We start from the raw sequence: 18,114 nt of genomic DNA on the forward strand, positions 1-18,114 counted from the left end.
ACACTAGGATGAAACCAATCCTAGTTCAACTTTACACTTAATACGCTTACACAATACCTGTCACACAGGGAGCTGAGCTGATGCTCCAGTATGTCTTTGTAGAATGAGAACACAGTAGAATGAGAACACAGTAGAGAGATCTAGGATTCTAATGTAAGGAGTCTGAATGTCTCAGTTTGCCTAATCTCAGTGCTAATGCTCTACAGTATGATGATACAACTTCAGTGTACAAAAGATAGTTATCAGAAATTCAGAATCCCATTCTTCAAATATCATAGAATATTATTTTATTATTAAAATAGCGCACTTTGAGCTGCAACATTTGCAGGAAAAGTCCTATACAAATAAAGGTTATTATTATTATTATTATTATTATTATTATTATTATTATTATTTAAAGAATGTTCAACATACAGGAAATAAGGTCCGATACAATCTTAGGGAATGGGCATCAATTGGTTGATTTAAAGGATTTTGTTGGATCAGTTCAAAATGGCAAGAGCGCTGTGAGGTAAATTTAAAGTAATCTCAGTCATTGATGTTCAAACTCTGAAATCATAGTCAGTAATCCTTGTCTTATTGGAGAGAGAGGGAGGGAGAGAGAGAGAGACAGAGAGAGTGAGAGAGATAGAGAGAGCGAGAGAGAGAGAGAGAGAGAGAGCAGGCTGGAGAAGGCTTATCAGAACCCAGCAAGCAGTAGTGTTTGTTTGTATGGTAGGTATGGAGGAGAGGATTTCTAACCTGATACCCAGAGCCATGGCTCACTGCCACCACCAACTGTCTGCCAACACAGCCTGGGGCCACATCGGAATAACCCTCCAGCTATTTGTGCCAATCTGCTTGTGTATGTGAATGTGTGTGTGTGTGTGTGTGTGTGTGTGTGTGTGTGTGTGTGTGTGTGTGTGTGCGTGTGTGTGTGTGTGTGTGTGTGTGTGTGTGTGTTTGTGTGAAATAGTTTGCAAAGAAATGTTGTATATTTAGAACTCTGCTTACACCTTTTGATTAATTCAAATACAGTTAGACAACAATCATATAAAAATATAATAAATGATCAATCTGAATCATCAATTGCAATAATTAATAATTATACTGTTCAATACTGTTCACCGAAAAAACAACCGATTATATTGTGTAGTACAGTATGTACATGTACAGTAATTGTACTGGAGTCCTTGCCTAGCTGCACTCTCATCATCTAAGATCTATGATTAGTTTTTTCTTCATCAGATGAAAAAACAGCAACCTACAGCCCAGACTGTACAATGCTGTACCTAAAAAAAATCAAAGGTCGTTACCTAATTGTGATGCTTTGGAAAAAGATAACACACAAATTAAATCACAATAGCCCTCATCTAAGGATACAGTTCTGTCATTATACCAATTTCTTTTGATGCTTTGTTTGTTTCTTTTTTCTTATGGTACAGTGGCTGATAATTGTTTTGGTTTGGGGCAAGAACAGATAGAGGGCTGGCATCAAAGTATTAACTGTATCCATCTGTGTCATTTGCAAATTCCTCTGCCATCTGCACTGCAGCCATCAATAAAACATGGATAGTGTCAGTGGATATTACTTTTTCATAATTGCAAAAGCAATGAATTTGTCAGGTACTGTGACGCCATATACTGTACCATCACATATGCAATTTGCATGCAGAATTCTAATAACACAGTTTCCTCTGGGTTTTACATTTCAATATTAAATGTTGATGTATATTCAGGTACAGTATATAATAAACTGAAATACAGTAGTTTAAACACACCATCCATGTGTACTGTGTGTAGAGTTGACATAGTTTAAGAAATCAGTTAGGTGCTGAGATCATTGAAACAAAACATGCAGCTTTATCTTGTAAATACCCAAGAGGAACGATATATACAATACAGTACATTGTCACTCTAGGTGACATCCGTCATTACCTCCAGAGAGACACTCAGCAGCTCTGCATCAACCGAAGACATAGCCATTTACTGGTTTTGATTGAGGAGATGACAGCTTCAACTCCCTCTATACATTGATGGTTTAGAGCAGAACTATCCCACAAGCTGAAGGGGTCATATCCTCTCCTGAGAATTGAAGGTAGCCTATTTACTGAAAAATGTATGCCAAAATGTATGCCATTTTGTATGCCAAAATGTATGATGTTTTACATTTTGGCATATGAAATTATTCCAAATAGTGACAATACCAGCGCTCATCCGTGATCAGACTTTGCTGAGGTGCTGGAACTGAAGAGTATCAATAGAGTGCAAAATAATAGCATCCGCACACTCAAACACTGTGCAAAAAAACATAGTTTATTGCGAGCTTTCGGTCATAGACCTTCTTCATAGCCTGAAGAAGGTCTATGACGAAAGCTCACAATGAACTACGTTTTTTTGCACAGCGTTTGAGTGTGCGGATGCTGTTATTAGGCATATGAAATTATTAAATGCTTTTCCCCCCTCTTTTATGAAGAGCAGCTGTCAAAGGCTGTTTCATTGATACATCTCGGTATTAATTTCTGTATTGTACATGTACAGTTTGAAATTGAGTGGCCTCTGTTTTCTATCATTGTTGCAGGATACAATTGGTGTGGACCACACTTGTTTAATGTAACAATTCCATTACTATATCCACATACTGTAGATTGTCATGATAACGGTTAATGAGATGTCTTTGCTGAAGACAACAACTTCCCAAAAGGTTGAATTCATCTCCAAATGCAGGAAATGGGCTGACACTGCTGCTATCTGCACACACCATTGCCAATCAAGTGCCAATCAATGAGGGCTTGGAATACATTGATTTGATTGCATTAGTTGTGCTCCCTGATCTTACTCCATTGTCCCTTGATAAGCCATTGAGTGAATGGCACATTCACATGCAAATCATCAAAATCTTCCAGTTGTTCCACTGTATTATCATATTTTCAGTTACATCTTGAATCCTAACAATTGCACACTATTTGCCAGCTTGGTGTAATTTGCATTTTTATCTAACAATTGTATGTACAGCTATGCAGCACAACAGCATGACATATATCTCTAGACCTTAGATTAGATTACATTAAACGTTATTGTCATTACAGAGTACAAGTATAAGACAATGAAATGCAGTTTAACATTTTACCAGAAGTGCAAATAGTGATATAAAACATGATATAAAACATGACAGTGATAGTGATAGGTACAGTATGGCAAGTACGGTAGTTAGAGGTATACAGTTATGAGCTATGTACAGTTAAGGTAGCTATTTACAGTATGGTATGTACAGATGTATAATTAGAGGCTATATCAAAAACAGGTATGTGCAATGTGTAAACATAATTAATAGTAGGGTAGTATTTGGTAGTATTTGTAAACAACAGTAGTACAAAGGGTAATCGAGTGTTCACATTGACCAGGGGTGTGAGCAACCAGCAGTAGTGCAAAGGCTAAATTGGATTGCTCATAGTTGCTGGGGGGGGGATACCAAGAGTTATTGTACCCCATGTTGGGGGGGGGGATTGTTCAACAGAGTGACAGCTCTGTGAAACAAGCTGTTCTGGAGCCTGCTGATACGGGACCTGAGGAGCCTGTACTTCCATCTCTTAGATGGTAGAGGATCAAACAGACCGTGGCTGGGGTGCGAGGTATCCTTGATGATCACACACCACACCGCCAATTGCTGGACCACCTGCATGTAGGCCGACTCGTCGTTGTTACTTATCAGGCCTACCACCGTGGTGTCTTCTGCAAACTTGATGATGGTGTTAGAGCCAGGCATCGGCACACAGTCGTAGGTGAAGAGGGGAGGGAGTAGAGGAAGGGGGCTCAGCACACAGCCTCGGTGTCCAGGGTCAGGGTGGAGGAGGAATGGCTGTCCAACTTGACGAGCTGATGACCCGCTGGTGACCCGCTTGGAGGGGATGATGGTGTTGAATGCTGAGCTGAAATCAATTAACTGACTTCCTCTTATGCACGTCACTACATATTCAACCCTCTGTTGTCTACACGAAGATGTCATGGGAGGATGACCATGTTTCCCCCGTGTCATAGCCAGACACGGGGGAAGACAGTCAAACACAACATGCATTGCGCTCACTGCTCAATCACAGTGGAATGCTACTTGGAATGCTGTAGAACTAGCTCTGTTTAACACATCTGAGAAGGATGGGTTTGAGAACTAAAACCTCCCACAAGGTCGGTCTCAAGTGGCTTTCCACTTCCAGAGGTTACCACGGCAACTAAGTGACTCCCACGTCGCACCGTTAGGATCAATAATGGATATTGTACATAAATCTTCCTTCTGAGAGGTGAGCCTGATAAGGAAGCCTGATAAGTTCGTCATCACACCTACAGTAGATTACACGTTTCTGAAAATCATTTCTGAAACAAATAACACTGAATATTTGAATTCTCTTTATTGTGTTTTCAGCACTGTTGCAGTAAAACAAGACATTCCAGTAACCATCTGTTGATTTAAATGATTTCAGTATAGAATTTAGGTCCCTCCTGGTGATGGACAAATGAGAAACATAGCTGATGCTGTTTTGACCTGGCAGCAGTTTTTTAGTCTGGGCAGATTTAAAGGATAATTGAATGCCTTGAGCTCAATTGGTATTACAAAAAGCTTTCTTTGCATCAAAGTTACCAAATGTCCAATTGCTTGTTGTACACCTCTGGTCTACACCTCTGGTATAGATGGGATACAGTATAGTATGTGCTGTACTGAAATACCCTAAAGGGACAGTGGCACCGGTCCTGAACAACCATCATCAGTCACACCAGGAGACAGAAGACACCCACAGTTATACATACAGGTATTTCATCATAATTAACTGTACTCAATGATAAGGTACTGCAATGCAATTTTATGCAGCTTGTTCCCTCAAAACCATGTCTGAATCTAATCGTTCAAACTTGATCAAGACCCAGAAAAGAAGAACTCTACCCCAATACCACAGCACCATAGTAATAGTAGAGAGACAGTCCTGAAGTTCTTATTTGGATACAAATGGTCAAATTGCTACTATTGATTGAAACTAAACACCTTCTGGTGCTCAAAAACATCTCTCCACTCAGTGATACTTCAAGGTATGTTTCTAAAGGCTGATTGTATGGCAGCTATCGCCACCTGCAGGTAAAGCTTCCACACTGCAGTCTTAAATCTCATTGGTCAGCAGTAGGTAGTGTAAGGGACATGTTCACACACAGGCAGTGCAGGGTGCATCAGGCAACATGACATGCTTGTGTTATCACAATGACCTTTGCTACCATTACCGAATAGAGGTGTTTATAAATGCTGGTGACCCAGAGGTGAAGGATCATCTGACAGACTGTTAGGCATGCTGCTCTATAACTCTGTAGGCTATTCAAGAAATTGCACGTATTTGGATGTACTTCTTATTACATGATATAAAACAGAATAAAGGACAGACTGTTACTACATCAGGATGGGACGAGCCTCTCACCTTGCTCTGATTTTCATCTTTTTGATGTCAAATGTATACTGGATATCAGGTGAGTAGACTAGCATTATAATAGCAATTCATTGTGAGTTGGTCCACATAAAATACATTGAATGGCTACAGTAATACAGTAAATACTAAGTTGTTGTGTCACAGTAAGTGTCTGTGTATACTGTAAATACTGTGCTGTACTGTGCTGCTGGATCTATTTTTTGCACAGTGTCAATTCTCAGGTCTAGTGACCCTCAATGCATTAACCCTTATCTCTTACAGGACAGACATGTGAGGGACAATGTGGAGAAAAACTGGGAAATTGCTCTTGCCATCCTACATGCATCTCTCTAGACGACTGCTGTGAAGACTACAGACAATTTTGTGTGGAGGTCTCTCCATATTCTGGAACACTGTTCGGTGGAACAGATTTTGTTGTCCTCAATGTAATTTTTAACCAGAGCTGCCAAATCATCTGTAGGTAGGATCAATACTTATTGTCACCTCACAATTTACACATTAAAAACATGATGTGCTCTTGATCTGAAATCTAACCAACACAACAAGTTTAAATCTAACCTAGCATACGAGTTAATGCTAGTTCAACCCTGTGGCTTTTATGTTTGAGATCGAGACATAAAACATTTCCCAGATAAGATGTTTTTGTTGTACTCTTATAACGGCAGGTTCAATGATGACATCCAAACAGTGGGGTACGTGGACACAGATAGCAAAAGCCACTGCATCTCACCTCTGCTGTATGAGACAGGACCTGTTCCTCTTCAGATCTCGATAGACAATGGCACCACATTCAGCAGACATGGAACATGGGTATCAGGTACAGTGGGCTTGTACTTAAGTACAAGTACAGTATAAGTGATATCATGCACAGTAGCTATTCAGCACAACAGCAGTCAAAACAGACACACATTTAAATACACCTTCCTAATCCATTCCAATACTCCAGTTTGCTCTGAAATACAGTAATATTCATGTGGTTTTATACAGTTCATTCAGGCAAGTTAGATGCACGTTTCAAAGTGGCTTTGGGAAACTCAACACAATGGCAATACTATGGCACCCCGAATGTTGGAGGCCCCTTAAGCATGACGTGGAACGTCTCCTTGGTCAGAGCGGAGAGGGTTAACGTGGAGTTGTGGGGATACATGGAGCAAGGTGAGTCACGGTACACAGTCTACCCAGTCTTAGAGCAAAAATGTTGTCGCCTTTTGCTTTCAGTCTATGTAGACCTTGTTTCCAATAAGCTCCCGTTTGATTTGGTTATTTTTAAACAAGCAGAGCTCTTTATCTTGTCTTCTCTACAAGTCTGCCTAGTCTTATTTGCACTCTGACGAGTGTTGTCAGTGCATTCAAATCAAAGGTCAGTAGGTCAGTAGCAGGTGAGCCGCAGCAGGTAGTGCTGTTGGCCAACTCAGAGTATCAGTTAAAAAGTCTTATTCCATAGATTGATTTCTGTCATATACTCTCTTCTAGGGAAACCCTACTCAGAATCCTGGCAGGCTGAGTGGAAGTACCTTTACTCCCTGGCGAAGGACCAGCCCAATAATGGCTCATTTAGCTTTGTTCCCCAGCCAGCACAGAAGCCTTTCTCAGACTGGGAGCTTGGCTGTGTGCGAGTCAGCCCCAGCATTCACCGAGATGGGATCTGGTAATGCATTGGAGCCAAGAAACTAGGAGTCACATGTAAACAGATAGAAAACACATGAGTAGTTTACAATATAAACACCATACTATACTTTGAGAACATAGACATGCCATAGGTATAGTAACTCCCTATTCTACTAAACAAACTGATGAACTATGTCTGTGATGCTGATGTCCTAGGAACGTCCATGCAGTGTGGAGTGAGGACCATGCTCTGGCTTGGCATCTGGAGGACAAGTTCAGGCAGGGCTCGGCAGCTTGGGCACTGGATAAGTGCTTGGCTTGGGACCAGCTGGAGAAGCAGCTGCCCAACTTCCTTAGAGAGACCATTGACTGCCCCTGCACTCTGGCCCAAGCTAGGGCAGACACTGGGAGGTTCCACGTACGTGTGGACAGTAACTGTCAACGCCTGAGCTAATACAAGTTAATTATGTGTGTGAGCGACCACAAAATATAAGGAAGCACAACATGGACGTTTTATTTTACATAATCAATGGAGGATCGCTTAGCTAAATATTCTTGCTCAAAGTTTTGCACACAGGAATTTGTGTTTTTATTTCTTCCCTCAGACAGATTATGGCTGTGATATGGAGAAGGGCAGTGTGTGCACCTACCACCCTGGCAGTGTTCACTGTGTGAGGGGCATACAAGCTAGGTGAGTCCCTGACAACTCACTCTCATCACCTTTATGTCAATGGGTCCTTTTTAAGTACTGTATTTAACCACTGCCATATTCATTGTTGACAGCCCTCAGTACGCAGCGGGGCAGCAGTGTTGCTACGACAGTACAGGGGCCCAGGTCTTGACAGCAGATTCCATTGGAGGGAGTACCCCAGACAGAGGCCATGACTGGGGCTCACCCCCCTACAAAAAGCCCCCCAGAATCCCTGGAGCCTCCCACTGGGTATATGATGTCCTCAGCTTCTACTACTGCTGCCTGTGGTCTGACAACTGTCACTACTACTTCACACACCGCCCCTCCAGCGACTGCAGGACCTACCAAGCACCAAAAGCAGGTTAATAGTATGGCTGTTTAAATAAAGTCATCATGTAGGCCACTGCTGATAACCTCACTAAAGGCTCTAGGGGAGGTTTGGTAATGTAAGTGGGTCTACAGTGGTAATACAACTAGAGTTATACCTTAATGTCTGCAAGGTCTGGTTTTCTATTTTTAATAACATTTCAGACCAAGTGTAACATTTTCTAAGTGATGATTTAAATCCCTAGGCGTGGTGTTTGGAGATCCCCACTTCATAACCTTTGATGGTGTCAGCTACTCCTTCAATGGAAAGGGGGAGTACTCCCTTGTGATCTCAGATGCCAAAGAACTGACAGTCCAGGGAAGAACAGCACCAGTACAAGTAACAGATGGTGAGTTCTCAATAACACTGAATAAAAGAGACATGTAATTAAATGACTTCCGTTGGCTTCGGCTATGCATGTTGTCTTTTATGACAATTACTCCATCAATATGATGCATTTATTATTTACATTTGCTTTCAGGTTGATTATTGCTCCTATTACTGCATACAACGGATTGATGAAAACAAACATTGTGATTGGTTGAGAGAGGTGCAAAGCATTTATTTTAATAACAGTAATGTCCCGGATAAATCACCTATTGTAATATTCCTACGCTGCAGTAGATGTGTGTATCACGTTCCCTTGACAACGTTTTATGTTTTGGGAACTACATTTCTCAGCGCAGGACAGAAACCACCACAACATATCACAAAATACATACTTAAAGCATTGTTTTCTTGTCACAATTTTCTGATTTGTTGTGTAACCATATAAACACACTAATGCCCTCGTAGCCGTGATTGGGAATATTAACACTTGCTAGGGATTTGCCTGTCATGCCTAATAACTCCCCCTACTTGTGACAATATTGATGATGAATCATGGCCTTGATTGCATTCTTGTTTAATTGACTGTTACCTAAGAAACCTATTAATATAATAATCATTAAATCTGACAGGCACAACAGTAAGATCAACAAAGCTGTCAGCGGTTGCCATGGCAGAGGGGGTCTCTGATGTAATTGAAGTGCGACTTAATGACAGACAGGACCACCTGGAGGTGCTTCAGAACCAGAAGTCCCTCTCCTTCTCTGAGCAGAGCTGGATGGATCTGAGAGGTGAGCACACAGGGAGCAGACAAGCACACAGGGAGCCTCGGATTCTATCTGAGCCTCACTGACGGTCATGGACACTAGTTATCTCATCCCTGCACCCAGATATATGCAAAAAGTATGTACCAAAACACTACCTTTAGAATTGTTTATGGAACTAACCTTAACATTCATGCTTAATTTTAATTGCCACTCAGGAGTGGTTTAATCCACCTTTGGACTCCTGGTGGAGCTATTGGTTTCATAGATAAAGTAAAACAGTGTAGAGATAAGACAAGAGAGATACTGCTGATGTGGTCTACTGATTTAAAGATGTGTCTGGGTGCCTAGTGTAGCCCTACTGCGTGCACAAATGCAATGGTGGCCTTGAGAAATACCTAACAGATTTTATGGGTTGCTTTGAAAACTTTACTTCTCAAAGGTAGGTTCAAGTTCCAATTAATATAAAATGTAGACATTTTATATAATGTGGTATAGACACTTTGCTGACTTGCTGCTGAAGTGGCTTAGTGAAGTAGATTGGTCATGGATATCTTGGAATTGTGCCATTCTAAGTTGCCAAACTTTCTCTCCCAGGTGTGTTTGTATTTTCGCCTATTCGTACAAATGTGACAGTAATGTTTCCATCTGGAGCTGGGGTGGAATTGCGACTACGAGAGGGAACCATGACAACTACAGTGCTCCTCCCAGAGGAGTTCAACAATTCCACACGTGGCCTGCTGGGAAAGATGAATGGTGACCCCAAGGATGACCTTACTACCAGTGATGGTCTCATTCTAACTGATCAAAGCAATGCAACGGAGCTGTTCGAGTTGTTTGGGGGAAGCTGTAAGTACATACAAAGTTTGTCAATAGCTGATATAATCTATGTTCAGTGTTTTAGCTCAGGTTGCGCATTGTACAGTAGTACCAAGCATTAACTGTTTATTGTATACAGTAGGCCTACTTGTTGAACCTTCCTGTTGCTGTAGCAGACAATGTTCTTTATACTTCAGTCTCCAGTCCTCAGTGGGCCAATACTTTATCATTTTATTGAGTGAAACATATTTATTATTTAACAATATGTTTTTGTATATATTCCAGGGGCCATCTTGAACAAGTCCTCTCTCTTCACATATGATTCAGAGCATTTGTTGAACACATATCTCCATGCTCCCAAACATGACGTCACTTTTGTTCCGGTGTTTTTGGTCCCTGAGGACCCAGACGACCCTCTCGTCAGTGAGGCCACTAAGCTGTGCTCTGGAGAGGGCTCTCTGTACTGTAGGTACGATAAGCACTGATAAGAGATAAAGGATTACAATGTCTGCTGTTCATTGTTAACATGTATGCTTCATATACAACACTATCTCTTACTAAACAGGCACATTCCGTTACATTATGCAACAATTTTAGATTAGATTAGATTAGATCAGATTAGATTAGATTCAATTTAAGATTCAATTGAATTGTCTAATTGTCTAGTCGGTCTAGTCCGCTCTAGTCTGGGGGGGAAGCTGGGTTTTTACACGGACCAGGAGCGCCTCGAAGATCTTCATGGGGCCGGACGTGAGTGCAACAGGACGTGAGCGCAACAGGGCGGAAGTCCTTCAGGTTCACTGCAGCAACGTTCTTTGGCACAGGCACGAGGGTTGTTGCCTTGAAGCACTCGGGGATCACTCCCTGGGCCAGTGACAGATTGTAGATGTCAGTGTAGACCGGGGTCAGTGGTCTAGCGCCTGTCCTGAGCACCTAGCCAGGAATGAACAATAACTTGTGTTTGGAATTCATCAACATTTCAATCCATACTGTAGGTATGATACCTTGATGGCTCGCAGTCTGCAGATGGGCAATGCTACCAGAGTATCTTTTCAAAGCCACACATCTATGGTAGAAGATCTGAAACCAGGTATCACAACATATACAAAACTAGGACATACACAACCACAATATCATTAGAATTTCAGTATTGTGACAATAATAATATCTAACATTTACTGAGAACAGTTCAGGTTTGATTACCAAATTTCTGTTTTCTAAGAATCCTTATTGCTGAACATGAAAAGGCCTCTTAATCTTTTCCTCTTAAGTGGTGTCCTGCGGCTGGCTTTCTCCACCTAAAAATGGAAAAAAGGACGGCACCAGATATCTCCAAGGGGCCATAGTGAAGCTGTCCTGTAATGCCGGCTATGTACTGGAGGGGCCAGAGGAGCGCACATGCCAGGCCAGTGGCCAGTGGTCTGGTGAAACCACGTACTGCGTGGATGGTATGAATCAACGTTGGAATCACACTGTTTTTTTTTATTTATTTTTTTATCCCTTTTTCACCCAATTTAGTATCCAATTATACCCAACCTAGTGTCCAATTATCCCCTGTCGCCTATTGCGTAGGATCGGCCGCACGCGCACCCCGTGGCCGGCAGCCCAGATGAGAGAGCCGATAGACTAGCTACCGGCCCCTCGAGCCCAACACTGTTATTCCGGCACCAGACGGGGGCGGTGTTGCGCGACGGATCCTTATCCGGAAATAGCCTATACCACCCTCGGGAGCGGCCGTCCTATATGCTGCTCCCCGTGGGCCCCGGCCATATCCGGGTCTGGCGAGACCGGGTTTCGATCCCAGTCCCCAGTGGGCAGCTTGCACCAGAGACTGATGCTTAGACCGCTGCGCCACCCGGTATTTTTCTTTTTAATCAGATCCCAAATCATACACTCTTTACTGAAAATCAACAGTGTGATGATTTTTGCAACTATGGCCACAACAACAACTATAGGCAAGACTTGTCACTATTGACTACTTTTAATTTGTTATTGACACGATTGGGTGATGGGAGACTCGTCAACATGTTTAAGATTATATTAACATTTACATTTTGGCATTTAGCAGGCGCCTTATTCCAAAGCGACTTACAACCGATGCATTTGACTAAGCAAGTGAATCATCAATTCACCAGCCGTAACAGGAAGAGTAATCTAGCTCAGGCCAGGGGCCATTGGAAGTCGTCGTGATAGAAGAAGAAAGAAATCATTCTTTTTAAATTTGTTTTATAGACACTGGAGAAACAGTACAATGGGGAAGTAGACATCTTAGGCACTTAGACACAGCATAGGGGGAAGCAGGTGTCTCAGGAGACACAGTGCTGGGGGGTAGTAGATGTCTCAGGAGGAGCAGTTAAGGTGTAACCTGAAGAGATGGGTCTTCAGTCTCCGACGGAAGTTATGAGAATGAGAAGAGAGGAGAGGGAAGTGGAGGGCCTCCGTGACAGCAAGGAGAGCAGTCTCATTGGAGTGCCCAGCCTTGAAGCCGGATTGGTGGGGGTCCAGGTGTTCAATCTTACGGAGATAGCCAGTCAGTTGTTTAGATGCAAGATCATTCTACATGTACGAATCAATAGTACAAATCAATCGTTTCTCATTCTCATCTGCTGATATGTTGATGATGTCTCCTTTACTGAAATTTTAAAGCGATCAGAGTGTAATAAAGTAATTAACAAAGTAATTGATCTCCTCTTCCCAACAGTCACTTTTGTTACAGTTGTTACATGCCCTTTGTTTGTATTGCAGATAATCTCACAGGCATTGTGGTTGGTACAGTTATTGGAACGCTAGCATTAATCACATTGATAGCAGCGCTCATACTTCAGAGCAGAAAAAAGAAAAGGTATGACAACATTTGTCTTACACAATCCTCGTGTGACTAACATGCCCAAAAAACCGACAACATGTACTTTTTGCAAAAATGTACACAGGATGACTCATCTTCTGTTTTCTGTCTTTCTTTATCTGTCTTATCCAGAGAAGCAGCAGAATCTGTTGAAAGTGTGGCTTTCTGATTAGAATTCTGCAGGATTGGGTCAAACCTGGCCGCACGCTCTACAATACATACATATGTATAAGAAATAACTGCTGAACATAGTATGGAGCTACACATAAAGTAGTGAGCTACACATACTTACAGCTTTGTATTTTCTGTAACAGTAAAGATATCACTAATTGCACAAAAATGTTTCTATCTGGCAGCCATTGTCATTGTTGTGTTTAACAATCACATGTTGTTCTGTGCTTCATGTATACTTTATATCCATATTTCTAAATGAATTGTAATGCATAAATTAGGATTTTTTTGGTATGTTAATGTAATGGTAATATCAGTAATTAAAGATGTTAGATTTTTTTCCTGCTAATAAATACAATGTATGTTCAGTGTCTACTCAGAGTGTCTTGCATGCGTGAGAGCTTCAGTTTTAGAATTATGACGGATATGTTTTGGACTTTGCCTGAGCTGTAAAACATTATATGGTTATTATGTGGTATATTAAAACAATGCCACAGTGTATAATTACCAACCTTTCACAAATACTGAAGCACAGGAGTCCACCATGTAGTTATATTTGGAAACTGCATGCAATACCTTACTCAAGAGTACCCATATGGGGTAAAGTAAGTAGCCTTGAGAACCGATGGTCCTTAGGGCAGGAGCATCTCCTGTTTAGCATGGGGTGGCTTAATATACAAGTACACCCTGTGGACATGACGCTGGTATGTCACAGGGTCTTACCCCAAATCCAACCCTTAATGCTGAGTGCCAAGCAGGGAGGCATCGGGTACCATTTTTATAGTCTTTGGTATGACTCGGCCTGGGATTGAACTCACGACCTCCCAATCTCAGGGCGGACACTCTAACTGCAAGGCCACTGAGCTTATTATATATACAGTATACTGTATATACATATACTATATACAGGGTATTCTAACCTTATTGAGACCAGACTTGCTGAGGAAATCCTTCGCAGAAAGTAGCTACAAAGGGATGGAAACCCATTTGAAATGAGGGACGCCTTGCAACATGTCAAACCAATGAAATGTGATACATTCTAATGCTTTGGTTCCCATGTCGGGTTCCGATGTAATGATCTGACTTTTCTTTTGAAAAATGTGAATACATTTCCGTGTAGTCGAAAATCAATGACACATCGCTGGTCAACTAACACAGCTTGTTTTGTGAGCCTGCTGACAATGTAAATTAGTGTTACAGTGTAACAGTGGGGATTACTCACCGAATCCATTACGTTGCAGTATTTTGGCTCGACTAGCGAGTTTGTGTTGTGATTCTCAACAACGTTGAAACGTAGTTCCGAGTTTCAAAAGAAAAGTCTGAACATTTTGATTGGTTGCCGACATGCGGACCAAAATGATCAGACTGTGTCACAAATACCTTGCTTGGGCAGAGCTCCAAAAACATTATTTCGTTTTCTTCAATGTTGCAAGCTAGCATTATGCAGGCAACCACTCTCTGCAAAATAGTCTTACCTGTTCAGAAAAGACAACATACATAACAACAAGCAACCATTCTACGGCATGTGGGTGATGGTTCTTGGGGGGTAGTGGTGGTCTAGTGGATAGTGAGTTGGACTTGTGATCGGAAGGTTGTGAGTTCAAATCCCGCCTGAAGCCACACCACTACTAGTGTGCCCTTGGGTAAGGCACTTAGCCCTCAGTTACTCCAGGGGGAATGTCCCTGTAATTCGTAATTGTAAGTCGCTTTGGATAAAAGTGTCTGCTAAATGGCAAAATTAAATGTAACATCCAATGACATTACAAACACAATCTTCCATAGCTCTGTCCAGTTCAATACAAGCCAGATCGGCTCCAGACCTCCAAAGGAGGTCATGTTAGAACAACATGATTTGGAGGTATGGATACACAAGACTAAGGATACCCAAACCTTTTCAGAACAAGGACAGAGCTCTGTCTTATGTACTGTATAGTGCAAGTGTGCACATCCACAGCACTCCAGTGTACTGTAAGCGAGGTACCCTGCCTGTTATACTGAGACTTCTAGCCAACAAATAAGAATAACTGCTCACTTGAGTGGCAGAGAGACACAACACCCAGCAGGCCTGAAGCCTGGGAGGACTACAGTTACATACCCCTGGCATAAGCCATTACGAGTGATGAATGGAGATCCTGAAGTGTTGAGATTACATGAGGTAGTTCAACATCTCGTAGTTCCATGACCCTCTCAGAGCACTGCTCACATGGTCCTATTACATTCCTTAACCTTTGACACTAAGAGGCTAACCGATTTATTCTTACAGCAGACAGCCAGACACACCCTTGGGTACAGCAGAATAACCATAAGGCACAATTCCTTCATATTAAAATTCCTCACCACCCCTCTATTGCGTCTCACCTCAGATATGGGGGCAGGGGTCAAGATGTCAAGGTCTTATTACATGGCGATAGACTAAAAGAGCCCCTCTTTACAATGCTAAGCTGCTATTTACACACAACGACCACTAGAAAAACTGCAGCTATAGCTTTATATTAGCTTATCCTGATGTGATTTAGAAAATGTAAGGATACTGGGTGGTAGAATGCACATATCTAGTCATGAAAGGAGGGTCCTGAAATTTGATCGAGTGCAAAGCTATATATTTTTACTCACAAATGACCCCTCACGGCAAGTGTAAACTATTGTAAAAAAAAAAAAATACTATATAAAACTTGCAGATACTAAACATAATTGTGACAGTAGCTGGTGAAAGCGGGAACAAGTCGGCAACCAACCAAATGTTCAGACTTTTATTCCGCAAAAAAGGAAATACATTTCATCGGTTGCTGACTTGTTCACTTGTCACTATGTAGTATAGTAGTATAATATCTGATCAGCAGCAACAACAGTGGGTCACGTACAGGTCATGTTTTGGTGTTTAGGGAGAGAACAAAAAGCGTCCCCGTTGTCTAAAGCTGAGGAGTTGCTGAGCCGTCTCTGTTGGGAACGAACATGCTGTTCCCTCACATAGCAGAGGATTGCGATCACTATGGAGGAAAACAAAGAGCACCAGTGTGTGACAAGACTGCAGAGGCCATCAGTGAATAAACCCTGTCGTTGCTGTGGATGGAATCATCCACCAACTACTTGCCATCTACACCCCAGAGCTATAAATATAGATAATGAGCGTTATCCTCTCCAGGTCCTAGGCCAACAGAGGAGCAACAACACTGGCCCATGCCCATCAGCTCATTCTCATCACCATGGATAATGCTTACTGCTTGATAGGTGCTAAAGTGGATCAGCTGGGTATATAAAGGGTGTGAGTGATGCTCCGCAGCTGAACAAAGCTTGTTTGTTCGTGGAAATCCCTCCTCACTATGAGGCAGACTTTCTAAACTGGTTAGGCAAAATAGAGCAGTCCCTTTGTGTGGCGAGTAAGTAATTAAACCTCACTGCATTGGCATAAGATCTGTTTTCAAAAGGGATTCAGAAAATCTAAAGGGTTGTCTGTCAAATCGTTTAGAACTTTTTTCTCCACTACCATTCTCAGGCGACTCCTACGCCATGGCTGACCACAGTAAGATACTACCGCGTCCTCTTTTCCGCCGAGATGTAAGTTGGGATGCGTTCCGTGACTGGACAGAGCCTAACCGCTTGTTCGAACAGGACTATGGCCTGCCTCCTTTCCTGGAGCCCGGGGATGTGAACTGGATAGACTGGGCAAGGAAAAGGCTAGCATCCTCCCCGTGGCCGGGGTACATGCGCTCTCCTCTCTTCACCACTTCCAGTGTTCAACCTCCTGCAGTGTCAAGCCCCAGGCTCCAAAGACAACTGTCTGGAGGAGTGTCAGAGATCAGGACAGGACAGGACTGCTGGAAGATCAGCTTAGATGTCAATCACTTCACTCCAGAGGAGATCACAATCACAACCAAGAACGGCTTCTTGGAAATAGCAGGTGGAGAAAATATTTCCTTGGTTTAACAAACCAGAAAATGTTGGAGCAGTTGACTGGCAGTTGACTGATTTTTCTTGTTCATTTCCAGGTAAACACAACGAAAGACAGGATGAACATGGAATAGTCTCAAGGTGCTTCACAAGGAAATATAGGTAAGATATCATGGTACAATAACAAATGTGGTCACTAACAATGTTTCGATAAAGAGTCAAATAGCCATGAAAATTAAGAACTCGACAATCGGATCTAAAAGAGTAAAGAATGTGTAGAATTGAAAGTCATTACTTCATGTTGTTATAAGGATATCCCATGGATTTATATACTGTATATATAACTTCTTCACTGAACCATTGAGGATTTAGGCTAATGACTTACAGTAACAATGTCTTCCAGTCCAATTCATATTTTAAATAAATAGATCAAGATAAAAGCCATGGGAATTAAGTCAAATGTGTTTATCTTTATGCAACTATTTGTTTGAACAAGAAGTTACACAAGTTGACGGCTGTGTTTTGAGTAAATCCTCACTTGTGTCTCTAAGGCTGCCATCGGGTGTGGACTTGACACACATCAGCTCGTCTCTGTCTGGGGAAGGTGTTCTGTCAATAGAAGCACCCCTCCCCGGGTCAGTCACCAACCTCCCTGGAGAGATTATGATCCCTATTCAGATGAAGCAAGAAGAGGAGCTGGGAAAGTGAAACCAGTTGCCAGATGTTCCATCACATTTAGACCTATAAAGCATTGCTCTGTTTGGGATACCTGATACAGCAGAGTGTCAACAACTTTTTCTTTGACACAAACATTCTTATTCTTGTGTGCATGGACAGTGTATCACTTCTTGGCTTCACGATTTCATTTGCATTAAAGAAAACATTGAGTGGTCTCTAGTGAATGACATCAAAACCCCTGAACTTGATTCATTGTCATAGTAACCACAAGCTTGGCATGCTTTTATTACTGTATGTACGTACGTACATGTACAGTAGGCATATACGATGATTAGCAAAATCAAGCTGAACATGATAATCAGTCAGACTGTTGATTCTGAGATGAGATGTCGCTACTGTCTCTTGACTGTCAAATAATAAATAATCTGAATGTAACAATAACAACACTACAATGACCATACCGCAGTTCTACTAAGCTTACATTTCAAGATTCTTATCTCTATGCATTCCATATC

At 41.9% G+C, this 18,114-nt stretch overlaps 2 protein-coding genes across 2 annotated transcripts; both read left to right on the forward strand.

Annotated features, from left to right (window-relative positions):
- Nucleotides 1–5,414: 5,414 nt before the first annotated feature.
- On the forward strand, nucleotides 5,415–13,031 carry LOC308156126 (sushi domain-containing protein 2-like; the record flags this gene model as incomplete). Its single annotated transcript, XM_080529484.1, has 16 exons — nucleotides 5,415–5,481; nucleotides 5,703–5,901; nucleotides 6,107–6,258; nucleotides 6,429–6,596; nucleotides 6,915–7,089; nucleotides 7,266–7,467; nucleotides 7,655–7,740; nucleotides 7,833–8,101; nucleotides 8,313–8,456; nucleotides 9,067–9,225; nucleotides 9,796–10,047; nucleotides 10,303–10,486; nucleotides 11,013–11,107; nucleotides 11,289–11,465; nucleotides 12,763–12,859; nucleotides 12,995–13,031. 16 exons carry the CDS (start codon nucleotides 5,415–5,417, stop codon nucleotides 13,029–13,031), a joined length of 2,463 nt encoding a protein of 820 aa, XP_080385610.1.
- Nucleotides 13,032–16,540: 3,509 nt separating this feature from the next.
- LOC308156128 (heat shock protein beta-1-like) lies at nucleotides 16,541–17,629 on the forward strand (the record flags this gene model as incomplete). The annotated part of the gene is made up of 3 exons (XM_080529486.1): nucleotides 16,541–16,931; nucleotides 17,020–17,083; nucleotides 17,473–17,629. The coding sequence occupies 3 exons, from the start codon at nucleotides 16,541–16,543 to the stop codon at nucleotides 17,627–17,629; spliced, it is 612 nt and encodes a 203-aa protein (XP_080385612.1).
- Nucleotides 17,630–18,114: the final 485 nt, after the last annotated feature.

Source organism: Nansenia antarctica, assembly GCF_963989245.1.
Source record: "Nansenia antarctica genome assembly, chromosome: 4".
Lineage (NCBI taxonomy): Eukaryota > Metazoa > Chordata > Actinopteri > Argentiniformes > Microstomatidae > Nansenia > Nansenia antarctica.